The 27,925-nt window shown below is 39.0% G+C and overlaps 1 protein-coding gene across 1 annotated transcript; it reads left to right on the top strand.

Annotated features, from left to right (window-relative positions):
- The first annotated feature begins 1,759 nt into the window (after positions 1 to 1,759).
- DLAT (dihydrolipoamide S-acetyltransferase) lies at positions 1,760 to 26,537 on the top strand. Its single transcript, XM_027082312.1, has 14 exons — positions 1,760 to 2,302; positions 2,739 to 2,840; positions 3,545 to 3,669; positions 3,815 to 3,968; positions 6,656 to 6,782; positions 8,839 to 9,026; positions 10,167 to 10,320; positions 16,190 to 16,257; positions 17,682 to 17,774; positions 18,137 to 18,244; positions 18,809 to 18,924; positions 22,884 to 23,046; positions 24,034 to 24,170; positions 24,709 to 26,537. Exons 1-14 carry the CDS (start codon positions 2,024 to 2,026, stop codon positions 24,836 to 24,838), a joined length of 1,944 nt encoding a protein of 647 aa, XP_026938113.1. The 5' UTR covers positions 1,760 to 2,023; the 3' UTR covers positions 24,839 to 26,537.
- Positions 26,538 to 27,925: the final 1,388 nt, after the last annotated feature.

Below are 27,925 nucleotides of genomic sequence, written 5' to 3'. Positions count from 1 at the left end.
GTATCAGTAATATCATTCTACAAGTCTCAGGACTGATTTGACAAACCTAATTATTCCTAGCTTACCTCTGGGGTAAACTTACCACTCCTAGACTGTTTGACCTGTGCCCTCTCATGATTTAGCTACACCTGTAAAAAGTATATTCAAAATGCAAACTTGCTATGCACTGAAAGATGCAAAACAGGTTTAAGCAAGGCTACCTAAGTAACTAAACAGCAAACTGAAGATCATCTCATACAAAGACTAATTTAAAGTAATTTAGATCCAGTTATTCAAATGCAGTGGAAGTACTGTAGTAAGATATTTTAGCCAATTCAAAATCGTTAACATTTTTATAATAATTTAGTTACAGTATAAGCCCTTTCACTAATCACAATTATTCTTACGTTGCTTCTTCCAGTTGTTACTCATAAGTAGTTTTACATTATGGTAACAATATAATTGCTCTACTCCTATTTTTATTTTATTTTATTAATGTTTTGGCCACACCATGGGGCATGCAGGATCTTAGTTCCCTAACCAGGGATTGAACCTGCGCTGCCTGCAGTGGAAGTGCAGTGGAAGTCTCTCTACTCTTAGTATTTCAAATGTGCCTTTCCATTTAATCTGGGAATTTTGTTTCTCAGTTGTACTCCCTGCATATTATTCTGCCAGACAGCCGTGCCTGCTTAATCTTTTCCTCATTTTTGGATAGTTAACGTTTTTCCAATTCTTTTTCTGTCATGAAGATATTAAAACTTTTTTTTTTTTTAACCTTATTTTGGATGCCTTAAGGATACTAGAATAGGATTTGGGGGAAATGTGCAAACATTTTTTCCCTGGTTCTTTTTCCTTACTATCCTACCATCTCTAAAAACAACCTCCCGACGAATGCATCTCCTTCTCTTCAATCTCATTAATACTGAGATGTTAGACTTTTTAAAGTTTCCAATTTAAGTAGGTATGATATAGTGCCTTCTGGCTGCCTTATTTTTCCAAATGTTTAATTACCAGCAAAGGTGAACATGTTTTCAAATGTTGGTTTTTCTTACTTCTTGTGTTCTTGATGTACACTGGGGATTTAGGGATATAAATATAATACGTGCTTCCTTCTAGTTTAATGTCACTCTCAGCTGAGAAATGAGACATTTTCTAATTATAGGATAACCCTACACAGAAGGGTACCTAACAAATGTAGGTAGACGGGATTACATGGCAAATTAGAAACACAAATCTGTTTTGTAAACTTGTAGCTTCATACATAGAATATGCTTAATCCTGCTACAGTACTCCAGGATGTGGGAATATATCTTCCATTCGGCTGCCCTTCACATCGTTTGGCTGGTAAACCTGTTCACCCCGGTTTCCTGTTGGGCTACAAACCTGAAATTAAATCTTTGTAACCCAGTACAGCCTGCGCGGAGCGAAGCCCCAAACCTGGTGGCGGTTGGGTCCGTTGAGGCTGCGAGCGCATCCGGCGAGCACAGTGACGCGCCCTCTGGCAGTTCTCTGCCGGAGCGCCTAGACCCGCCCCTCGGCCGCAGGCTCTCCGCGCCCGGCTGATCCTCGAGACCCTTCCCATTCTTTCCTCAAAACGGGGCCACGCCCCTCAGCCCACCTCTGACCACTCTGCCTGTATCAGCCCCGCTCTCGCCACCTTTTTAGGCCCCTCCCTTTCGGCCGTGCCCTACACAGCGCTTAGGTGAAGTCCTCCTCTGAGATGCGGCCACCACTGCGAGCCCACCACCTGCCACTCCTCTCCACGTCTAATTCTTCCAGACTCGGCGTGCGGAAGCTCCGCTGGAACGCCCCTGCCACTCGTGGCTCCACAGTACCCGCCCTGGGCCACCCTCTTCCCGACACCCGGGAGAAAGACCGTACGTTCTACACGTTTCTGGTCCACGGAGGGTGTAAGGCGAATCTTTGGAGCCCGTTTTACGACAACTTGCGGCCGCGCGGTGCGGCTGACGGCAACGACGCGCTGCTCTTGGAGAGGTCACTTCGGAGACGGCGCTGGCTTTGGGGTGTGGGGGTCAGCGGCAGTATGTGGCGCGTCTGTGCGCGACAGGCCCAGAATGCAGCCCCAAGGGCAGGATTTGGGGCTCGGTGGACGGCCTTGCGGGAGGAGCCGGGAGCTCGGTGCGTGACCCCGCAGGCTGGCTCGGCTCCGGCTCGTTGCTGCAGCAGGACCACAGGGTATGGCAGGCTCCGGGCACTCTGCGGCTGGAGCCCCAGCTCCTGGGCCACACCGCGGAATCGCGTCTTGCTGCAGCTTTGGGGACCTCCTGGGCGCCGCTGGTATAGCCTCCCCCCGCATCAGAAGGTGAGCCCCATACCTGTCCTTCGCGGGACCCCGTTGTCCTTCATGGGATCCTTCCTCAGAGGCCTCAGTCAGTGATCCTCCATCCCCCTCCAAGTATACTGCGTGTCAGTGTCCCTTCTCCATTACCCAGCTTTGCTGTAGCTCTTGAGCTTCCTTCTCCTGACCTATTCCATTGAAGAGCGCCAAGCCTGGGGCGGTATGTGGAACGTCTGCTGAGTACAAGCTGTGAGACCCACGCAGGCCTGTGGAGCGGGAAGCCTGTCCTTCTGGTGGAGAGCTTCTGGTGGCAGGAACCCCCTTTATATCCCCAGTGCCCACTGTGTGTTGGGACTCAAACTCTTTGTGTTAAATTGTAGTGACTTGAGTGAAGCGTTAAACCAGAATGAGAGTTAGGTAGCTCTTTGTAAATTTTGTATTTCTCCTTTGTCTTCTCCAGGTTCCATTGCCCTCTCTTTCCCCCACAATGCAGGCAGGCACCATAGCCCGCTGGGAGAAAAAGGAAGGGGAAAAAATCAATGAGGGTGAATTAATTGCAGAGGTAAGTTGTTTTGAAATATGGAAATGAGTTAGAAGGGACCGGCTTAGCTAAACTGAGCATTAACTTCCTGAGTGAGTGGTTATCCCTTTTGCTTAAGAAACTTTTAGATGTTTTTTACAACTTGATATTAGAGAAGGTTGGTTAGCTAAATAAGTTAGCAGCAGCTAGCCAAACTGATTTTTAGCTAAGATATTTTTAATAGTAATTCTTTCAAACCTGTGATAGAGGCTTTATTTTCTCGTGACTGTTGAACTGTATGATTTTTTTTAAATTGAAGTATAGTTGATTTACAATGTTGTGTTAACTTCTGCTGTACAGCAAAATGATTCCGTTATACATATATATACATTTTTAAAAAATATTCTTTTCCATTATGGTTTGTCACGGGAAACTGAATAAAGTTCCCTTGTTGGACCTTGTTGTTATCCATTCTATGTAATAGTTTGCATCTGCTAACCCCGAACTCCCACTCCATTCCCCTCCCGCCCCATAACCACAAGTCTGTTCTCTGTGTCTGTGAGTCCGTTTCCGTTCTGTAGATAAGTTCATTTGTGTCATATTTTAGATTCCACATATAAGTGATAGCGTGTGGTATTTTTCTTTTTCTTTCTGACTTACTGCACTTTGAACTGTATGATTTTAGACACAAGCTAATAAACTTCATACTGGCAGCGAAGTCTAAGCTCCTGCTTTTGTGTTAAAAGGTTGAAACTGATAAAGCTACTGTTGGATTTGAGAGCCTGGAGGAGTGTTACATGGCAAAGATACTTGTTGCTGAAGGTACCAGAGATGTTCCAATTGGAGCAATCATCTGTATCACAGTTGAAAAGTGAGTAGTACCATGGCAATCTGTGGAACTTAGATGCTCAAGTGGAGTATTTTAACCCAGAATTGAGAAGTTAGTTAAAGGCTTCTAAGACTACTGAATCCACTTTATAACCCCCTTATACTTATGCATTCTTTCTCTTCCTTAGACCTGAAGATATTGAGGCCTTTAAAAATTATACACTGGACTCTTCAGCAGCACCTACCCCACAAGCAGCCCCAGCACCAACCCCTGCTGCCACTGCTCCGTCACCTGCGCCTCCCGCTCAGGCTCCTGGTAGCTCATATCCTCCTCACATGCAGGTGAGGCTCAGCCTCTGGGTGTTTGCTCTAGAAAATTTATTATTCATTTATTATTTTTCATAGGTGGCTCTCACATCCTGGGAACTGGCATTAAATATGGCTAGTTTTTGTCATTTGAAAGTAAATAGAGGTTTAAACATGCAAATTGACAACTTTTATTCCTGGTGGTTATTTCCAGGTGTGTGAACTTGGCTAGTTCTTTTAACCTTTCACAGCCTCAGTGTAGCAGATAGGATAATGTTTGGTACTTCTCATTCAAGAACATCTTGTTAGATTTTGAGGATGATTTGTACTTATACTACTCCCTGTATAAACAAGAGTTTTTAGTAGGCCCCAAGTACTGTCTGTTGAATGAAAGTTCCCAATTGGTGTTTTTCCTTGACATGTGGTATTCTATTTTCTAAGAGTAAGTGAAGTAGTCCAGTAGTATTAATAAAAGACTGAACTAAAATAAAGAATAAGTGTCAAATAGACATATATAATAACATTGCAACAAAGCTGAAGGTGGTAAATATAGTCACTGTTGATTCTATTAACTAAATCAGTTTATAAGAAGCTAATTAGTTTATTAGATATTAAGATTATCCCATCTATATTTGTGTTTCAGATACTGGAAATGGATAAAAGCCAGCTGCACTTTTTCTAAAGGATTAAGACTAGAACTTTCCTTCACTTAGTTTATTTGTAGAAATTTTTGTATAGGAATAATTTTCTCCTTTGGACATCATGTTCTATTCCATGGTCTTTTTTTCCCCTATAAATTTATTTATTTATTTATTTATGGCTGCATTGGGTCTTTGTTGCTGTGCACGGGCTTTCTCTAGTTGCGGCGAGGGGAGGCTACTCTTCGTTGAGGTGTGCAGGTTTCTCATTGTGTTGGCTTCTCTTGTTGCGGGCCCTGGAGTGCGTGGGCTTCAGTAGTTGTGGCACATGGACTCAGTAGTTGTGGCTCGCGGGGGTCTAGAGCACAGACTCAGTAGTTGTGGCGCACGGGCTTAGTTGCTTCGCGGCATGTGGGATCTTCCCAGACCAGGGCTCGAACCCGTGTCTCCTGCATTGGCAGGCGGATTCTTAACCACTGCGCCACCAGGGAAGTCCTCCGTGGTCTTTTATTAACATTCACTCATTATAAAGTTTTGCCTGGTGGTCAGTTCACACATTTATCTCATCCTGTTCTGCAAATTCTGTCTCACTACACAAGACAGTACATTTCTCTATAATTTATGTCTTTGGCTTTTTGTGAACGTTTTAGGGTTCTGTCTTAATTATCCTTTAAGATACAGTATAGAGATTATTGGATCCACTAATTTTTAAGAAGTAGATGAAGATGAGGGACTTCCCTAGTGGTCCAGTGGTTAAGACTCCACGCTCCCAATGCAGGGGGCCCGGGTTCGATCTCTGGTCAGGGAACTAAAAAAAGATTCTGCAGGTTGTAATGAAGATCCTGCACGCAGCTACGAAGGTCCCGAGTGCCACAACTAAGTCCCGGTGTTGGTAGGTAGGTAGATAGATAAGATAGATAATTCTGACCAAGGAAAGCATTTTAAAAATTTTCTAATTAGAGTTCTAAGTTTTGTTTTACTCCCCCCCTCACCTTCCTGAGACATCATCAATTGAAATGATTTTTCTCTCAGCATAATCCTATTGTTAATTAGAGGGCTTCCCTGGTGGTGCAGTGGTTGAGAGTCTGCCTGCTGATGCAGGGGACTCAGGTTCGTGCCCCGGTCTGGGAAGATCCCACATGCTGCGGAGCGGCTGGGCCTGTGAGTCATGGCCGCTGAGCCTGCGCATCCGGAGCCTGTGCTCCGCAACGGGAGAGGCCACAGTGGTGAGAGGCCTGCGTGCCGCAAAAAAACAAAACAAAACAAAACAAAAAAAACCTAAAAGATAGCAAAGAAAACCCATAATGAGTAAGCATCCAAATTCAGTGGACATACAAGCCATATAAATAAGAAAGCAATTTTAAATTTAGATCAGCCAATCTGATGTTTAGATTTTACTGGGGTGGAAGTGACTATTGTAAGAGCAGTTTGTTCATTTGTTCATTCATTCATTCATTTTTTTTTTGCTGCACCGTGTGACATGTGGGATCTTAGTTTCCCGACCAGGGGATCGAACCCGTGCCCCTGCATCGGGAGTGCAGGATCTTAACCACTGGACCGCCAGGGAAGTCCCAAACAGTTCTTAATAAGAGTTTTTTTTTATCTTGAAAAAGTATCTGGGAAGTTTGGGAGAAATTCAGTTTCCCCTGAGTGAAGAGATAGATGCCAATACAGCACACAGTAAAATTTTAGTGGAAAGTCTGGACTAAGGTCATTCTGTGAAAATGAAAAACTGTAGCTTAATCTAAGTGTTAAGAAAGACAAAAAGATGTTCTGTGCTTAGATATTTATTGAGGAATTAATTTTTAGTAAGAACTCTTTCCCATCTGCCCATTGTTTTTACGTTCGGAGGGTGGAAAAGTATTTCGAAGGTGGGTCAGAGTATCGCTGGTACTATAAAAGCTTGAGATTTGAAAGATTCATGTGTAGGGACACTTGAGGCAGTGGGCGTTTACTGCTGTGGGGGCATGGGAATTTGGATGGTCACAGTCACTATCATTCCATAAAACTGTTCGCTGGCCTGAGTTCCACTGTGTCCACAGCTTCCTAGTATTACACAGTAATAAAATGTGTTTGTTTCTACAGGTGCTTCTTCCTGCTCTCTCTCCCACCATGACCATGGGCACAGTTCAGAGATGGGAAAAAAAAGTGGGTGAGAAGCTAAGTGAAGGAGATTTATTGGCAGAGATAGAGACTGACAAGGCCACTATAGGTGAGATTTCTTCAGCTCTTAATGGTTGAGGCACTGAGTTTTCCAATGAGGGAAGAGGATTGCCGTCCTATCCTATAATGAGTGAGTGATAACATGAAAAATTTTAATTCTTGGGATTCATTTCCTGGAACAGAATATTTCATAACAAAAGTGTGCATAGTTGGATTTGTCAGTACCATACTGTAGTCTCATTGGATCAAGGATATGTCAGCTTAGGGATTATTTTTAGGCCAGAGTTTGCTTATTTATTAGCCTTATCATTGTCTAAACTGGGCAAGGGGGAAAAAGAAGAAGCAGGAGAAAATAACATCAAAGGCAGGAAAATACCAAAAAATTTCAGATGACTTTGAGGGAAGACTTGAAAGCAGGGCTTAGATTGTTTTCATAGTTTGAGAATGAGTGATGGAATGTATGTATTACCTGTTCAGATATCATATCACATTTCCTTTTATTCCCTCTCATTTATTTTTATGCTTAGAACAAAACCCATATAGATAATCATATTTGTCATACCATGTATAGATATTTGTATTCTCTTTTTTTTTTTTTTTGCGGTACGCGGGCCTCTCGCTGTTGTGGCCTCTCCAGTTGCGGAGCACAGGCTCCGGACGCGCAGGCTCAGCGACCATGGCTCACGGGCCCAGCCGCTCTGTGGCATGTGGGATCTTCCCAGACCGGGGCATGAACCCACGTCCCCTGCATCGGCAGGCGGACTCTCAACCACTGCGACACCAGGGAAGCCCTAGATATTTGTAGATAAATGTATTTCCTGTCCAGTTCTCAGAGATGCAGTAGGAGATTCTGGGCATCCTCTGCAGTGGTTGTTTTCAGATTTTGTTATTCAAACCCTTGATGGCACGTTGAGGCAAAGGAGAACTTAAGGAGCAGCACTCTACTGTTCCGTGCCCGCTGCCCCACTTCCACCAGGACACCTCCTTTTTATCTTTCTGCATATTGCGGTTCCTCCCATAAGATTTTATTAGAAGAAAGGATTCTGTTTGTTGAAAAGAGAGAAACAAACAAAAAAACCCTGGCAAAAATAGATCTGCTTTGCATTTTAACTTGAATACCAATGTTGCTGTAGAGACTAGTATTCTAAAGACTCTGGTCACTAGAGAAGTATTACCTTGGTCAAACTCTTTAAACTCTATTGTGGTCTTGGAGTCTTTTTTTTTATACATGTCTTGTATATTAATTCTCAACTGGGATATGGAAGGATTCATCAAAGATGTGTTGGTCAGGGAGAGGCACAACGCCACAGAAAGCCAAGATCTGGAAGGCAAAGTTGTCCTCTCCAATGGGTTCTTTTAGTTTTACTTTCGGAACTCTTCATATTTGAGTTCCTTGTAAGAAGAGCATAGCTGGGAATTCCCTGGTGGTCCAGTGGTTAGGACTCCATGCTTCACTCCCGAGGGCCTGAGTTCAATCCCTGGTGGGGGAACTAAGATCCCGCAAGGCGTGTGGCCAGAAAAAGAAAAGAAAAGCAGTAACTGAATAAAGTCAACACCACAGAATCTCTAGTTATGCTGTATTTCTTCATAATGAAATAGTTGGTGTAATACCAAGCATGACCTCTCAAAAAGTTGCAAAGATGCTTTTAGGGGTGTAATCCCATGTCACTATCAACTATAGTAGGTCTTTTAATTTAACCATGTGGTTCTGATCTTTAGCAGTACAACTGATGCCATCTTGGAGTCTTGTGGGTCTGCAAGGGGCTGCCCCTGGGGATGTTTTAAAGAAAACGTTCAGAACTAACCCCTGTGTAATCTCTTATAGTTTTATTTAACAGATATTTATTTAGTATTTACTTTGTGCCAGGTACTGTTTCTAAATACTTGGAAAATGTTCACTTAATTTTTGTAATATCCCCGTGAGGTAGGTACTATTGTCATTCCCATTTTGTAGGTAAAGAGGCTGAGACACAGAGAGGCTAAATAGCTTGCAAAAGGTTATATAGCTACTTTGAAGAAGAACTTTTTACTTAAAACTGTGCTTTGAGTTTGGTAGAATAGTGGAGTCCTTTAAGTTCCATAATGGTTTTTTCTTTCTATTTAAGGTTTTGAAGTACAGGAAGAAGGTTACCTAGCAAAAATCCTGATCCCTGAAGGTACAAGAGACGTCCCTCTAGGAACCCCACTCTGTATCATTGTAGAAAAAGAGGCAGATATACCAGCATTTGCTGACTATCGGCCAACTGAAGTAACTGATTTAAAACCACCAGCACCACCACCTACCCCATCCCCGGTAGGTATGCTTCTAGAATTGAGGGAACACTTAAACCTTATTCATCTCTAAATTAAGGGATTAAAGTAGATGATATTCTAGGTTCCTTCCAGCTCTAAGATTCTATGAATAAGGAAGGAGATAGTTAACATTTGTGGAGACCTACACAGTGTGTGGCACTGCACCATTCACATAATGGTCAATAGTTTGATTTGTATAGCTTTTTTTTTTTCCTGGTGTCTTGAGTCCTGCTGAGAACAAAGCTGAGGTGACATGTTCTTTTTCTGCTTTAGGTGTAGATATATATATATACATATATATACATATATATATATACACATACGTATACATATATATATATATATATATATACACACATACATACATACATACATGGAAGGTAATGCTTTGTCACCCATTTTCTGTAGAATTTGTAGTTTTTGTCATTGTCAATCCTCTTGGTATTAACATATAGTAGGTCAAGCTTATATTTGTAATACATTGGAACCTTCACGTAAATGGCTTATTTTGCATAGAATTTAGTCTGTCTCTATGCACTGTATACTATATACCTGTAACATGAGCTTGTATGAATTCCAGGCATCAGTAACGCTATAATGAAGCTTCTGCAGGTGTAGAATCATGTGAGTTTAGATGAGGTACACAGTTCTGTCAGAGAAAACTTGATTTCTGACTGCCGTACATATATGGGGAGCTGGCAAGTAGTTGTAGTAGTTTATTTTTTAATGTGTTTCAACATGGAACCTTCCAGAATAATTTATTATTTTGGAATTAGGTTAAGTAAAAACAAAAGCCATGTAGGTGACATAAGAGAATGAGAATAAAGAAGGGACAAGTGATTAAAGTGAAGAAAGGCTATGAGGATGTTATATACTGGTTACCAAAATTAAATTCCATGCCTCTCTTTGTTAATCATGGAGTTAGAGAATTTGACTTTGTTCTGTCTTTGACATAAAATAATGTTATTCTATTCATATTGCTGTATTATGTTTAAGCAGGAAAAATGTGCATTTGATATTTGGAAAAAAAGATGAAAGTTATTTAATTAAAATAGGTTTGACTAAATAAACTATAAACTCTTAAATCTTTCAGACCAATCTTTGCAGTGGTGAATTAACAATCTGTAACTTTTTTCAAAAGGCAGCTCCTGTTCCTCCAACTCCCCAACCTGTAGCCCCTACACCTTCAGCCACCCGCCCAGCTACTCCTGCTGGACCAAAGGGAAGGTTGTTTGTTAGCCCTCTTGCAAAGAAGCTGGCAACAGAGAAAGGGATTGACCTTACACAAGTAAAAGGTAAGTCTGTTTCTATGGAGTGGGGTTTTACTAAAATTTAGTAGAGTTTCTTCCTTAGGACCAGAGGGTACAACTGTATATAGTCATCTTATCTGCGATAGTCGGGGGAAGGATGAGGGAGGGAAATATCTCCTTTGGTGCCACCACAGAGTAGGAAAATTTACTGTGCTTTGTTTAGTCTGTCTAAGATCTACCTATATAATTTAGATCTTTTTTTCCTTCCCTGTTAACGGGAACTGCTAAATTGTTGGTGAAAGTATGATGTGTTTGTTCGGCAGAGTTGGGTTATGGTACTTGATTGTATAATAAGAAATCTGTATTAGTGCCAGGCTGATTGAATGTAGTAATACACAGAACAAAACATGAAGTTGGGGTGATTTGAAGTGACTTAAAATAATAAAGTTCATACAAAACTGAACTAATGCCCCTTGAGGGCAAAGGAAAATGTCTTACCTATCTTTTCCTCCCCAGAGAGATAGTGTAGCTTAGTGATAAGAGCATGGGGTCTTGAATCAGACCATCTAGGGTTTAATCCTGGCTTTATCATTTTCTGTGTAATATGTCTTTTGATGAATTACTTTAATTACTTTAATTTAAGTAATTTAAGTAATTACTTTAATTACTTTAATCCATCTGTTTTTCCATCTGTAAAACTAGATAATAGTTTACATTAAAACAGGTGAAGTGCTTAGAACAGTATCTAGAATGTAATAAGTACTCAATACATATTAGTTTTGTTCACATTATTACTATTATTGGCTGGCATTTAAATGTTTTAAGCTAAAATTTAATGTAAGGTAATTAATATACTTTGGAAAAGGGGGGAAATTACTATTCCTGGAACATGGTTTGATGGCTAATACTATGTGCTAGTCTTTTAATTACCAGATTTAATTTGCATAACATTTATTGAAGTAAGAATTATCATTTCCCATTTTTTTATTGTCCAGCTATGAGCACTCATCAGTGGTTATCATCTGTCTGCAATCTATTGTTTTTATGGTTAGAAAGCAAGCCAATCCCCAAAGGCACAAGAATAGAATGTTATCGCTGTTTTACTTCAGAGGATTCTTGTAATATTGGAAGACCCTTTTTTCACCTTAATATTATTTCACTAGTGTATTGCCATTCTTTATGTACATGTGATTAGAATCAGGGACAGCAATTTAAATTGGAATACATTTTAAGGGGAGGAGGGACTAGGTTAATAATTATATCTGAAGAATTTAGACAAGTAAACAAGGACCATTTATTAGATATTTAGCAATACTGACTGCCTTAGGAGAGATTTAAGTGGGAAAATCTCAATATTCTTATCATGCAGTTAGAGTTAAGTGATTCATTTATTTAGACAAATATTTATTGAGTATTGTTTATGTATCCAACACTTGTTCATAAGACAGACAAGATTCCAGTTTCAGATGCTCATATTACCAATGATAAAGAATTAAATGGACAGGGAGTTATAGCATAGTAGTTAAGAGTATTGGCTTTGGAGCTGGAGTGCTTGGATTTAAAACCCAACTCTGTCGAACACTAGGTGTGTTACCTTTTGTGTCTCAGTTTCTTCATTTGTATATAAAAATAATAACTTATAGCTTGTTGGGATTAAATAAGTTAATAAACAGTGCCCGTACATAGAAAGCATTAGCTATGATGATAGCATTAGCTATGATGATAATAACTTATTAAATAAGATGATTTGAGTGCTAAGAAAGAAATAAACCAAGTGATATACTAGTGAGTAACAGGGTGAATATATGTGTAGTCATGACTGCTTTTGGACGGGGTGGTTGGAGAAGGTCTTTTTGATGAGGTGACATTTGATCTGACCTGAAAGATGAGTCAGCTATGAGCCAACCATGTGAAGAACTGGAGGAAAACCATTTTGGGCAAAGACCAGCTTGAAGTGGAAAGAGCTTGGCATGTTTGAGGAACAGAAAGGAGGCCAGTGTTAATGGAGCATAGTGAGCAAATGATCTAGTGGTAGGAGATGAGGTCAGAAAGAAACTCAGGGGCGAGAACATAAAGGATTTTACAGGTTATGATAGTATTTGAATCTTATTTAAAGTACAGTAGGAAGCCATTGAAAGATTAATATGAGGAAGTGGCATAAAATGATTTATATTTTTAAAAGATCATTTTGGCTGCTCTGTGCAAATGGATTAAATGAAAGCCAAGGCACCTGTTAAGATGCTGTTGCTGGAGCTGATGATGGTGGCTTACACAAGGGTGGTGAGAGTAGAAATGAAAAGAAATGGACAGCTTCAACATACACTTCTGCCATAGAATCAACAGAACTTAGTCAGGGATTGGATATGGGGACTCGACAACAGCAACTTCAAAAGAAATGCGCAGTGGACGCTGGTCTGGACAGCTTGAAAAATGAAAAGTGGATGAAGAAGTGGAGATAACATTGTGGACAACTTATTCAAGAACATTTGCTGTGAAGGAAGGCATAGAAATAGAAGTGTAGCTTTTGGGAGCATTTGGCCTCAAGAGAGAGCTTTTGAAAATGAGTGATAGTAGAACAGGTCTAGTGTAGAGTTTCTCAGTTGTGGCAATGTTGACATTTTTGACCAGGTAATTCTTTGTTGGCAGGGTGGCAGCTGGTGTCCTGTGCATTGTAGCATGTTTAGCAACATCCTTGGCTTTTACCTGCTACATGGTAGCAGCATACCCCACTTGGGACAACCAAAAATATTTTCAAACATTGCCAGATGCCCCCTTGGGGGCAAAATTGCCCTGACTGAGAACCAGTGGTCTAATAGAAAGGGATAAATTGGTGATGTAGAAAAGGAGAAAGAGCAGAATAATTTGGCAAGGTACAAAGTTTTTGAGAATGTAAGAGGGGATGGGATTGGTTTGGGGTAGGAATTAGGACAGTTTGTCTACTTTTATAGGAGAGAAGAGAATATGGGGTAGGTTTATAGGTTTGTTGGTAGCAGATGAGGAGAGTACCTCTCTGGTTCCTGCTATTTGATCAGTAACATATAAAGGGAGGGGGTAGTTCCCTGGTGGTCTGGCGGTTAGGATTCGGTGCTTTCACTGCTGTGGCCTGGGTTCAGTCCGGTTTAGGGAACTGAGATCCCACACGCAGCCAAAAAAATTAAAAAAGTATAAGGTGAGGGGATCTGCTGGAGAGTTAGTGTGGGAAGGTCTGAGATTAGAGAGATTGTGAAATAGTGTTCTCAGAGACAGGGAAAGTGAATTCAAGGGAAACAATTTAATTTCTGGATAGTTTTGTGTGTCTATTTTAGTTTTGTGCCTCTGAATTTATAGTACAGTCATTCAGCTAGGTGTGTACTTTTCCCCCCAGCAATATTAAGCTACTCTGGTGCTGGCACTGAGAAGGCATATATTTTAGAGTTTGACCAGGGAGTGATTATAACAGTGATCCATAGAGTGTAGGCTGGGTAAGGAGGAAGTGAAGACAGGAGGCTTGACAACATGATGAAAGCAGAGGAATTAGTGGAGTGGAAGAAATTTTGCATTAGGGGGAGTAAGTGGCCTGAAATAAGTGAGCTGAGAGGATCAGTGGTTGGTGTTTTATGACACCACCTCTGATACTAAATGTAATTTTCTTTCCACACCAGCAATCAGTTCTCTACACCACGTGAGTATCCAACAATTCAATCCTATTCTGACACTCTCCAGAGTTAGCATCAGACTCCACACATTTTTGTTTTTGTTTTAAATTATTTATTTTTGGCTGCGTTGGGTCTTCGTTGCTGCGTACAGGCTTTCCCTAGTTGTGGCGAACGGGGGTTACTCTTCGTTGTGGTGTGCGGGCTTCTCATTGCGGCGGCTTCTCTTGTTGCAGAGCACAGGCTCTAGGCACGTGGGCTTCAGTAGTTGTGGCTCGCGGGCTGTAGAGCGCAGGCTCAGTAGTTGTGGCGCACAGGCTTAGTTGCTCCATGGCATGTGGGATCTTCCTGGACCAGGGCTCGAACCCGTGTCCCCTGCATTGGCAGGCGGATTCTTAACTGCTGCGCCACCAGGGAAGTTCCGAGACGCCACAGGTTTAAAGGCTCAGTCCCACAAGTCTGCCCCCACTTGAGATGCCAGTCCTGAGGATCACCCATACTTCTGACACACTGGCTATAAACCAGGAATTCCCAAGACCCCCTCCTCGGGTTTGATAATTCACTAGAATGACTCACAGAACTCAGGAAAGCACATTATTTACTATTGCCTGTTTATTATAAAGGATACAACTCAGAACAGTCAAATAGAAGAGATGCATGAGACAAAGTATGGGGAGTGGGGGTTGGTGCTGAGCTTCTGTGCCTCTCTGGGAGCACCCCCCCACCCCCGGCACATTAATGTGTTCACCAACCCAGAAGCTCTCCAAATCTTGTTGTTCAAGAGTTTTATTTTTATAGGGGTCAATTATTATTTTTATAGGCATCGTTGATTGTATCATTGGCCATTGGTTATTGAACTCAATCTCCAGTCCCACCCCTACCCCTTTCCCCCAGGGACAGATTGCTTACCAAATTTGACCAAAATGTAATCATTTGGGGAGAAACTGTTCTGAAAGCCTAAACCCTGATATTCAGAGTTTGATTTGTCTCAGAGCTACCCATATTATGGTTTATATTTCTTTGATGCAGAGCATTTTCACATCACTGTCCCATTTTATCCTCACAGCATTCCCATGAGTAGGGGCTGGTATGATAATCTGTCCTACAGATGAGACTAAAGACCAGATAAGATTAAGTGACCACAATCATCTGTCTAGTTTATGTTTGACAACAACCCTACGTTTTTCACTCCTAGTCTAGTGTTCTTCCCTTTATACCATATTGCTTTATGATGGTCTGTTGTGCCTTCTTAGGGAGAGAGACAAAAGAATTTCAAAGATTTCAGCTAACTCCTAATAGGAAATTCTTATAGGTGGATGAAGCTTAGTATAAGGCAGGTGGTACTGCAGTTTCCTCATCTTGAGGGGCTGCAGTGTCCAGATCAGCCTTGATTGTAAGGGGAGGTTATGGTTTCTGTCTTTTATAAGGAAGGGAATCTAATAGGCATACTGCTGCCTCTGTTCTAGAGCTCCTGGTGAGGATAAACACAATCCTAGCCAACTCAGTTTTCAAAATGAAGGAAAGGAGTTGGGACGAACTGCACACAACGAGAATCCTTTTAAAAGTCTGCCTTGGGGGAAGATGAATCAATTTGACCAAATATTTTCTAGAAGTGGGCCAGTGTAAAAGGTATTTTAATAACTAAATTCTGAATCTCCTTAGAATTAAGGTTCAGGATTATCTACTTAGGTGTAATGTTAAACCTAAGAGGTTGTGGATGGGAGGAGGAAAGAAATTGAATGAAAGTAAAATTAAGCCTGTTGAGGGAACTTTGAAGATCTTTCTTCATGTGTAACATGGCACCTTTTTCCTTCATAATCTCTAACACAAGCCAATATAGCGCCTTGGCTACTGTGAGAAAGCTGTGAATAATGGAGACCACATATAGAACGAATGGTTCTAAAGATGAGATCATTGCATTTGAGAGTTATTCATGCTATTTCAGGGTAAAAACAGTTGACTTGCCTGATTTGTCCAAAATAATTGTTATCATATCTGTCGACTCTGTAGCAAGGGAATTGTTTATGAGCAAATGAATGTAGAACCCAAATGAGATATATTCCAGGATTTCAAAAAGGGTGTTTTGGAGCTAACGGAGAGGAGGGCAACAAAAGGTGTTATTTTTAGGGAAAAGTTTAAGGGGCATGATTAAGGCAGTGGCCCCTTTAGAGGGTCTTTGTTAGAGAACCTTTAGGAACTTGCACTTCAGGATCACAGTGCTGATCTCCTTGAGGAATTAGCGGTACGCTGTCATGTGTGTGGTATTCCTGTGTCTCTTCCAGGGACGGGACCAGACGGCAGAATCATCAAGAAGGACGTCGACTCCTTTGTGCCTACTAAAACTGCTCCTGTGAGTTATATTTCGCTTCCTAAATTTTGGTTGCAGTTTGTCCCCGCAGAGTGCTTTGTCCAGCCTGTTAGACCTTTGCATACATTATTTATGAGTGAAATAGCTTAATCAGAACTGTGTTTCTTTTGTCTAATTTCACTGGCTAGTAATAAGTACATATGAATGTGCTGTTATTCATACACAAAAGCAAAGATGATATACCACATTGAAATCCACTCCAAGTTGTTTTTGTTCTTTTTTGAGTAGTGATACTAAATTTTTCCTAACTTATCATCTTATTCAGGCCCTATTTTTTAATTTTTTTTTTTTTTTTTTTTTTTTTTTTTGGCGGTACGCGAGCCTCTCACTGTTGTGGCCTCTCCCGTTGCGGAGCACAGGATCCGGATGTGCAGGCTCAGCGGCCATGGCTCACGAGCCTAGCCGCTCCGCGGCATGTGGTATCTTCCCAGACTGGGGCACGAACCCGTGTCCCCCGCATCAGCAGGTGGACTCTCAACCACTGCGCCACCAGGGAAGCCCCAGGCCCTACTTTTTAAAGCATGCTTGCAAGTTGGTTGGCTAGTGTTTGAGCTTTATGTAGTTAATTAGTTCACAGGGGGATTAAATCCACATAGCCAACTCCGTTTGATCAGTAAAGGTGCTAAAATAATCAACTATAAGTAAGGAAAATGATTTAGTTATTTAGATGTTTGCTTTAAAATAAAAGATTTGTCTTTCTTTTTTTAAAATAAATTTATTTATTTATTTTTGGTTGCGTTGGGTTTTTGTTGCTGCGTGTGGCATTTCTCTAGTTGTTGTGAGCAGGGACTACTCTTCGTTGCGGTGCATGGGCTTCTCTTGCTGTGGAGCACGGGCTCTAGGCGTGCGGGCTTCAGTAGTTGTGGCTCGTGGGCTCAGTATTTGTGGCTCACGGGCTCTAGAGCACAGGCTCAGTAGTTGTGGCGCACAGGCTTAGTTGCTCCACGGCATGTGGGATCTTCCTAGACCAGGGCTCGAACCCGTGTCCCCTGCATTGACAGGAGGATTCTTAACCACTGTGCCACCAGGGAAGCCCCTGTCATTGTTTTTTCTTAACAGTATTCAGGAAAATACATTACTTTCTTTGTATTTATCTCTTAATTTTTTCAATTTAGGAATGCTTTGATTGCTTTTCTTGAAGAAAGTTTTGTGAAAACAAAATTATTTTGATATAAACTAGTTATAGAAACATTTAAAACATGATTACCCAATTCTAAGTATGAAAATTAGAAACAAAACTCTTAAACAAGCACAGTCCAAATCGGAGTTCCTTTTGCTCCCTTGGGATAGAAATAGCTGTTTTCCTATAAACCATTTAATTTTCACTTTGCCATCTGTAAAAGAGTCACTAACAGTTGTTCACAGTTGCTTATGCTAAGACTAAGAACTTTTTTACCTCCTTCTAGACTCCAGCAGCTGCTGTGTCTCCCCCGAGTCCAGGAGTGGCGCCGGTTCCTACAGGTGTCTTCACAGATATCCCAATCAGCAACATTCGCCGAGTAAGAGTATTACCATAACTTTTCGACCCAAAGCTGTTGGGGACATCTTTACTCTGATTGTTCAGTTGCATCCACAGTTTGAAACACTAAGAAGAGACTTTTTTAAAATTGGGAACCTTAGATGATTCATTTAATAGGTGTTTGGTTTGGCCAATAGAATTCTTGGGATACACAAACACTGTGTTCTGATTAAATACTATTGGAAGGGGCTAAGTTATGGTGCAGTCCTCCATCTTCCAGTTCTAATAATGCTTGAGGTAAGCATTACCAGGGAGCAAGGTAAAGGGGCAAACAGAGCCCTGAATGAGATGAGGTCTCATTTCAACTCAAGATAATTGATTTTTGAATCTCTTTGATTTTAGGTTATTGCACAGCGGTTAATGCAATCTAAGCAAACCATACCTCATTATTACCTTTCTGTTGATGTAAATATGGGAGAAGTTTTGTTGGTACGGAAAGAACTTAATAAGGTAAAAGGTCTGGAAATTCTACCTTCATAAATTCTAAAAATCTTGTTTTCCCTCACTGAATATTTACATTTTTGCTCATATATTGTATTTTGTTACAAACGCCAATTGATAATGGAAAAATGGATGTCATCTTAATTTTAACTGACAGAGAGTATCCTGGAGAATTTTCATTTTCTAACCCTTGATTAAAGTTTATGATTAAAGTCGACTTTGCTATGTATCCATTTTAGCCTAACATAGTCACTATGATCCTATGAGACTACTTGAGTCTCTTCTGGTAGGAAATAGTATGTTTACTTTGTGTTTATAGTTAGTACCAAGCACCTACTTAGTGTTTAGTTACTTAGTAACTTATGGGATGCAGCTAAAGCAGTGCTTAGCAGGAAATGTACAGGTGTAATGGTCTACATTAAAATAGATGAAGAAAACCAACTTTTGGTTTCTTTTCATCCTTTCCACCTCAGGACATAGGTATATCCACCCCCTCCCACCTTCTCAAGATTATATAGTTTCAGTCTTTGAGAAGAGAATTTAAGAAACTACTATGGTTTCTTGTCTTTGCAGATGTTAGAAGGGAGAAGCAAAATTTCTGTCAATGACTTCATTATAAAAGCTTCAGCTTTGGCATGTTTAAAAGTTCCTGAAGCAAATTCTTCTTGGCTGGACACAGTTATAAGACAGTAAGTATAACACTTCTGGGGAAGGTATATATATATACATATATATCCATCAGCAGTGTTTTGTGGGCTGTCTCACATATAACTAGGAGTATAGGGAGTAAGGAGAAGCAGAAGATGGAGGGGAGATGGCTTCCACAGGCAAGACAATTTGAAAACAACATAAAGCTATTTCTGAGATAATGCCAAATTAGGTAGTAAAGACTACAGGTTCTTTGAGTTCAGAAAAGGGAGATAAGTGTACAAATATGTATAATTAAGTTGATAATGACTCTCACAAAGCAGGATTGAAATGGTTTTGTTCACCAATGAGTTCTGCTAAACTTTAGTGGGGGCAAAATTGAAAACAAAACCAAAAAAACAGTATTTGTTAATATTATGGTAGCATGTGACTGGCATGGTGCTCTTGGTGTCTTTCACATGTTGTCTCATTTAATCCTTATGACTACGTTATGAGTTAGGTGGTTTTACACATTTTCTAGATGAAGAAACTGAGGCTCAGCAAGTTGAGTTACTCGCTGAGTTAATATGTTAGTAGGTAGCAGAACTGTGATTGGAACCAGGATTCTGACTCAGCCTAGGTTTTTTCTACTATGTAGATGCTTTTATATTATTAATTTAAAATTTTTATAATAATAGCATGTACATTAGAATATTAATTCATGGCTTATGGTGACCTGCTCAACCTTTAATCTGAGGTCCACTCCCAAGAGGCAAACACAGCCTTTAAATTGTTATTTCTTTTGGTATTTACTTTCCTATTTCTAAACATTTTTCTGTTGCCTTTCATAAATTTTTCATTTCATTTACTTTATCAACTGACGTCCTATTAAAGAAGGTTAAGATTTAGCTTTGTTCTACCCTCTCTACAAACACACACACACACACAACCCATCATCCTACCAAATTGATTGTAGCACAAATTTTGGACAAATCAGTATTCAGTGTTAATATCTTTATGACTATGAAAAATTGTTTATGACTAAGGAAGTATAGTACACCATGAATACCGACCTGATTTTAATGATTGCCTAAGAGGGGCTAATTTTTAACTTACTCATCATGAAATCTTTCTGAAACTCCCCAAGAGAACTCTAAACGTGTTTCACAGGACTGAAAAATGGTTTACTGATTCTAATTTTTTCCTTGGTCACCCCACTCTTAGAGAACATCTGAGGGTCTTACTATATTTTTAGAGACTATATTAGCTTTCTGGGGCTGCCATGACAAATTACCACAAAATTTGTGGCTTAACAAAAATTTATTCTCTCCTAGTTCTGAAGGTCAGAAGTGTGCAGTCAAGGTGTCGGCAGGACTGTGCTCCCTCCACAGGCTCTCGGGTGGACTCTTGCTTGCATTCTCCAGTTCTGGCGGCTCCAGGCATACCTTGGCTTGTGGCTGCACAGCTCCAACTTCACATGGCCTTCATGTGTCTATGTCTTCTCTTCTGTCTCTTACAAGGACACTTGGCATTGGATTTAGGGCCCACCCAGATAATCTAGGGTGGTCTCATCTCAAGAACTTAATTACATCTGCGAAGACCTTTTTACTAAATAAGGTCACATTAGTAGATTCTGGGATTAAGACATAGACATATCTTTTAGAGCATGGTTATGAACATTTGAGGACAGTTCTTTGTGTTGACATATGTTTTCACTTCTCTTGGGTAGACTCCTTGGAGTGGAATTACTGGGTCATAGGGTAAATTTATGTTTAATCTTTTAGGAATATCTGAAGGAAACACTACGTAGATGAAAGGATGGACATTGCAGGGCAAGTTCTATAAATTATTTATTAATCCTTACCAAATGCCCTTCAATTTGTTCGTCCAGCTATTCAACAAATATTTATTGAACATATACTGTTTGCTGGATTTAGTGGTGAACAAGATAGGAAACACCATCCCTACTGTCTTAGGAGGAAGATTATTGAAAAAATAATATTGTAATGACAAGGTAATTTAATTAAGAAAGAAGTGTTTGCTGTTTGATACCTTGGCCAGAGCCCAGCTACGGTAGTTGTTAAGTGTCACACACTGTATTATTAGAGCAGGTCCCTGTGTTTGCAAGTGATAAAAGCCTGCTGCCTCTGGCGAGCTTGGGCACACTGGGGGGTATGGTCCCCATAATCTCCAAAGAGCTGGAGTTCTTCCTTCATGTGAAGTTTTAACTTTTTCTTTTTTTTTTTTAATTGAAGTATAGTTGATTTACAATATTATATTAGTTTTAGGTGTATGGCATAGTGATTCAGTATTTTTGCAGATTATACTCCATTATAAGTTATTACAAGATAATGGCTATAATTCCCTGTGCTATACAATATATCTTTGTTGATTATCTATTTTATACATGGTAGTTTGTATCTGTTAATGCCATACCCCTAATTTGTCACTCCCCCCTTCCCTCTGTCCTTTGGTAACCACTAGTTTGTTTTCTATATTGTATCTGTGAGTTTGTTTCTGTTTTGCATGTGCATCCATTTGTATTATTTTTTACATTCCGCATATAAGATACACAGTATTTATCTTTTTTTGATTTATTTCACTAAGCATAATATTCTCTAAGTCTGTCCACATGGCTGCAGATAGCAGAATTTCTTTCTTTTTTATGGATGAGTAATATTCATGTGTGTGTGTGGATACTTGGGTTGCTTCCATGTCTTCTTTTTTGGCCATGCATGCAGGATCTTCCCCAACCAGGGAGCCACCCTGAGCCCCCTGCAGTGGAAGCTTGGAGTCTTAACCACTGGACTGCTAGGGAAGTCCCTTCTTCCATGTCTTTAATTAGTATGTTCATTTTTTCCAGATATATTCCCAGGATTGGAATTACTGGATCATATAGTAGTTCTATTTTTAGTTTTCTAAGGAACTTCCATACTCTTTTTCCACAGTGGTTGCACCAATTTGTTGATACATTCTCACCAACAGTATACAAGGGTTCCCTTTTCTCCATATCCTCACCAGCATTTGTTAACTTTTTCTTTATTGCAGATCACTTTAGCAGGGGCCCTTACATAGACGACCCCTAAGGAGACTCTGATACAATTCAGGAGTTTGGGAACTTGGTTGGGGGGGGAAAGTCATTCTTTTCTACTAACCTTTAACTGAAATTTAGCATTTCCTCCCATTATAAATATAAAGAACAAATCAAAGAGGTATTAATAGTACTTGTGCTGATGACCAAATAAAAATCAAGTTACTTTCGTATCACATTGTAGTTATTGCGGATATCTTAAAATATATTTTTTTTTTATCACTACTTCAAAAGTATAGCCATAATTAGACCTGCTGCAAGATTATTGAGTTAATACAGAAGTGCATGTATCACAATTTTGTTTTTTGAATAGTTTGATAACTGAATTTCAATATAGTTTGTTTTGGGGGAAGTTTTTCTGGTAATTTGTGTATTTTGTTTTCTGTGTTTAAAAAATATATATATTCTGAGAAGGGACCCAAATGCAAATGTGCCCCATGGCGTAGAAAGGATTAAGAATCCTACTTTTATGTTTTGAGACAACACCACCACCCTACCACATGAGTACTTCTGTTTCTCCCGCCATGGAGTCCTTTCCCTTCACTCTTCCGTTCATCTGCTCAAGTTCTGCTTGCAGACTCAGCTCCAGCCAGTCCATTTCGTTTCAAAATGTAAGGAGTTCTTTTTAATTCTCACCGATGCTGAACCTTTTTTTCCCCACCTGTACCCATGGTGTTAGTCAAGGCAGATGAGGGATAGTTAGTGAGTACGTGTGAAACCAACCTACTGACATATCTCTCATTCATTTTTTAAAAGTGCAGGTCTAAGGGAGGCCACAGCAAAATTTAAAAACCAGGAAAGAGCTCTCCCTGGCTGAAAAGTAGCACAAACTGAAGTAAATACCACTATTCTTGGGTAACCTAAAACAAACTCTTAATTAAACATTGTTGATGATTATTGAGGTTTACTTTTCTTTTTCTTTTTAAATAGAAATCACGTTGTTGATATCAGTGTTGCAGTCAGTACCCCTGCAGGACTCATCACACCTATTGTATTTAACGCACACATAAAAGGACTGGAAACCATTGCTAATGATGTTGTTTCTTTAGCAACCAAAGCACGAGAGGGTAAACTACAACCACATGAGTTCCAGGTAAGGTATTAATTATTTATCTTCTGAATGTTATTTTAATGAATTATGTTATTTTAAAATTTGGTATTATGTTTCTATTGCATTTTCTGCCTTTTGATTCTGCCTTGTGTTCTCACTGACACAAGGTCTTGAAAATAAAGAAAAATTGAGTAACCTATCAAAAGCTGAAAATAACACATTTTCAAGTAGTGTGCAAAAGCCACGCAACTGACTTTCGTTCATATTGCTATAGTTGTATGTTTTCAGTAAAGTGTATTCCATTCATTCCTTTTTTCCTTTCGGCTTTATTTATGTATAATTAGCAAATAGGAATTGTAATATTTAAGGTGTACAACTTGATGTTTTGATATATGTATACACTGTGAAGTGATCATGACAAGCTAATTATCCATCCCCTCATATATTTACCATTTTCCTTTTCTTTTTTATGGTAGTTGAATCCTTTTTTAAAATTCATTTTATTGAAGTATAGTTGATTTACAGTGTTGTGTGAATTTCTACTGTACAGCAGAGTGATTCAGTTATACATGTATATACATTCTTTTTCATATCCTTTTCCATTATGGTTTATCACAGGATATTGAATATAGTTCCCTGTGCTATACAGTAGGACCTTGTTGTTTATCCATTCTATATATAATAGTTTGCATCTACTAATCCCAAACTCCCAATCCATCCCTCCCCCACCCTCTCTCCCCACTTGACAACCACAAGTATGTTCTCCCTGTCTGTGAGTCTTGCTTATGTTTCGTAGAGAAGTTCATTTGTGTCATATTTTAGATTCCGCATATAAGTGATATCATATGGTATTTGTCTTTCTCTAACTTACTTCACTTGGTATGATAATCTCTAGGTCCAATCCATGTTGCTGAGAGTCCTTAAAGTAAAATATTATCTTAAGGTCTTTTCACAAAACATTTGTCATTTTTTTCTAATTTATGTTGACAAGCAGTTACCATGATCTGTTTTTAATCTTTTTTTCTTTAGGGTGGCACTTTTACGATCTCAAATTTAGGAATGTTTGGAATTAAGAACTTTTCTGCTATTATTAACCCACCTCAAGCATGTATTTTGGCAATTGGTGCTTCAGAGGATAGACTGGTTCCAGCAGATAATGAAAAAGGGTAAGTGCCAAGATGGAGAGGGAGTTGTAAACTCACTTTCATTACAATATACCTGTTTTTGAGTCTCAGTTTTTATAATTATTGCCATGGCATATTGGAGCTTCAGTCAACAGCTCTTCTTGTTTTACTGTTTGAGATGGGAAGTCTTGTTTACTCTAGGTCAGGGGTCAGCATACTTTTTTCTTAAAGAGCCAGTTAGTAAATTATTTTATGCTTTCTGGGTCATACGGTGGCTATTGCAAATACTCTGCCATTGTGGTGTAAAAGCAGGCATAGGCAATACATAAATGTATTCCAGTAAACCTGTGGGATTTGGTCTGAGGGCTGTTGTTTGCGGACCTGTATCCTCTAGATGGCTGTTTGGTCTGTTTCTTCAAACTGTTAATTTGAGCTAGAGGTGTACAGCCCATGAAGAATAGGTGGAAAATAATGTTACCTGGTTGGGATTATAAGTTAGGTGTTGTCATTTGGGCTGGTTACTAGCTAAAATCTAGTGATTGCTTTCAGAATTCCTAATAATGTTTTTATCTTTTTCTAGATTTGATGTGGCTAGCATGATGTCTGTTACACTCAGTTGCGATCATCGGGTTGTGGATGGAGCAGTTGGAGCCCAGTGGCTTGCTGAGTTTAGAAAGTTCCTTGAAAAACCTATCACCATGTTGTTATAATTAACCCAAGAATTTCTAGACTTTCCCAGGTCACACTGGTTCATTCTTACCAAGATATAAATATGTTATTAAACGGTGGTTCTCTTTTTATTTTAAGGTTGACCAGTTACTTTTGAGTCTGTCCAGATAAGTTATTTGTAATGGGCATTACTGAATTTTTTAAAATGCCAATTACATCCAAATATTGTGCACATTTAATCAATACCAAATTTTAAGCTGTATACTCCTAGTCAAGGGGCATGTGGCTTAGCCCTTTGGTCATAAGGACTTCCACTGGGAAATGTAGAGGTAGAATTGTGGTTCCCTATCGAGACAGGCACATAAAAGTAACCTTGATGAGATCTTGAGGTTTTGAAATTTAATTACCTCAAATGTTTTGTTTAGATTTGAGAAAAAGAGAAGAAGTCGGGAAAATTAGTTCTCTTGGAGAAATGGTTTGAATTGAAGCTTGATTTTGGAACATAAACCTAATTTAAAATTTTCTGTTACATAATCTCGGTTTATCATGGATGGGAAGCATAGAGAACTTCAAGGAAAATAAGTGAAATTTTAAAAGTCAACATTTTCTTAGAACTGTTCCACCAGCTGTTCTTTGTTTATTTTTCTATGAATTCAGAAATGGTTGTTTTCCCCTCTTGAGATGAAGATATAAATATGAGCCAGCTACTTGGTATAAGTGAGAATTTGTGTGGGTATCTATTTAAACAATTGAAATGTGTCATTCTGAGAGCAGAATTCTATAATTACCTCCAAATAAAAGAATATGCTTATAGAATTTAACAGAGTAAAGTTGTGAAAGTAGAATTTTTCCTCCAAAATTAACTGGTGGTTACTTGCAAATGAACTTAATTACCAGGATTTATTAAATAACTTTGAAAAGCTATATCAAGTAACTATGGAATTAAGTGTGCATATGTAAACTATGTTTCCTAGTGAGATATGTGCCAAAGTCCATTTATCACCAGGTTCTATCTGAAAAGAAGAGGGGAGAGATACGCTGGTGAACAGTTTGGAGTGATAAAAGATGATGACCAAAACGAAGTGGTTAGTTCTACTTGGATAAAGTGAAAAATGTTAAATGTGTACAAAAAAAGTGTTCTGTGTTTTTCCACCCCAGTGTTGTCTCATGTAAAATAAGAAAGCCCTAAAATCCTATCGGAGAGAAAAAAATTATTTAGGTTGTTTGCTACCTAATCAACCTAAATTTGTTTTTTCCATTTTGTTACGATTTGCCTTTCTTTGTGGGGGGTGGATGGTGTTGATATTCAGGATAATAAAATTGAATTAGAAACATCACAATTCTAGACTTTCTACTGAATTGATGTGTTTTAATAAATACTTGGAATTGTAATATGTGGAGCTGTTCCCTGAAATTTAGGTCTTTCAATGTTGAATCTATTTCTAAATGTTCGTTATTTTATGGTGCACAAGTGACACTCCAAATATTCCAGAAATATTTTCCTTGCTGTATTATTATGAAAACAATTCAATACATTAATCTGATTTTTCAGTAATTAGTAATTTTAGCTTGAACTGAAGATTATGCAGAAGGAACAAACTTATGACAAGGGACCATCACCAGTATGAGCCATATCTGGTTCAAATACATGAAACTTCAAAGATAACTCATTCTTTGCTAATGTTTATGGCTCTATTGTTCCCTTGAGAGAAAAAATAAAAAGTTGCATTCTAATAAAAATTGTTCTGAGTTAAAAATTAATCTGAGCTATAATCTAAATCTGGATTCAGTCTAGTTTGCTTACCAGAACTGAATGAACAAAAGTTAGAAATAGTGCTTTGGTTCAAATTAGATTGTTTAAAAATTAAACTATATGATTTCAATGTTTCTGGTCTAATATTTTTGATCTGTGGGTAATTATTTCTCACATTAGATTATTTAAGACCAGGAACAGCTGTGTACATGGTAAGCTGTACACAGAAACATTTTGAGTTTATAGAATTGGTAAAATAAGGACTGAGTTTAGGAGCATATAACCTAATGCTTTAGGCTTAAGGAGCTCTCTTGTTGGGGGGTGGCACATAGCAAGATGGAAGTGTGGTCTGGCTCTGTTAGGTACTTTACTCCATTCCTGAGGTTTGTGAGTGAAGTTAAAATATCCCAAGGCATGGTCTACAAGAGGAGTTGACCAGTGCAAGAGATAATAGGAATGTGCTGTAAGGAATACTCATCCCCCAGTAACGCGTGAACTCTGGAATACATGGGAAAATAATCACTGCCGATTACCGATCTCTAACACCAAGTTTACAGAAAAATCTGGTATCTAAATCAAGGCTAATTCATGTCCATCTCAAAGTTTTCAGTTTTGAAGAAGAAAAATCTTGGTAAGATTCCAATTTAAACTACTCCACAGTTCATCACTAGTTAATGCTCTTCCTGGACAAAGTTTTGCTTTTTGTAGGGAGGGTGAGGTGGAGATGTTAGAATATAAGTGAAAGTATTTTGGAAAATAACTAGGATGTAAATTTACCATTTTAACATTAAGCATGTTAGATCTTGTACTCATTTTATTAGTAAGTATCCAATTATATAGCTGCTGACATAAGTAACACCTAAGTGCGAGAGTGCAAGAGTAGAGTCAGCCAGTTCAATATAGTTAGGTATGGGAGTTTATAGGAAATAAGTTTCCACAGTGATTTTGTAGAAGCAAAGATAAGGTCAAAGCATTCCAGGTATTTTTGAGGGATAAGGAGAATATAATAGGTTTGTTAATTTTAGGACATCATATAGTTCTAGAAAACTTTCAGACAATAAATTATCCTATTGCTAGAAAAATTCAAGTCCAGGCCAGGTTTAAGAAAATTATATTTGTTTTTAATTGTCACATTTCAATTATTTCTATTACACATACATTAGTTTCTAAAGTTAAAAAGTTTTAAAGTTAATGAGAACTTTAAAGACCTTATGTTGAATTAGAAACATAATTACAAGGAAGTTGTTTTATATCTAGAAAAGACCAAGAGATGTTTAAAGTTTGATGTGAATGTTCCTTACTTAGGATATAAATTGGAAAGTTGATACTTTTGTATTGAACGAACTGACAGATGAATGGGAGTTTAAAAAGTACA

The sequence above is a fragment of the Aethalodelphis obliquidens genome, unplaced genomic scaffold, assembly GCF_003676395.1.
Source record: "Aethalodelphis obliquidens isolate GAN/ISIS:26980383/991018 unplaced genomic scaffold, ASM367639v1 scaffold46, whole genome shotgun sequence".
NCBI classification, from domain to species: domain Eukaryota; kingdom Metazoa; phylum Chordata; class Mammalia; order Artiodactyla; family Delphinidae; genus Aethalodelphis; species Aethalodelphis obliquidens.
Note: the sequence above shows the minus strand (reverse complement) of the source record. Positions and strands in the feature narration are given on the sequence as shown.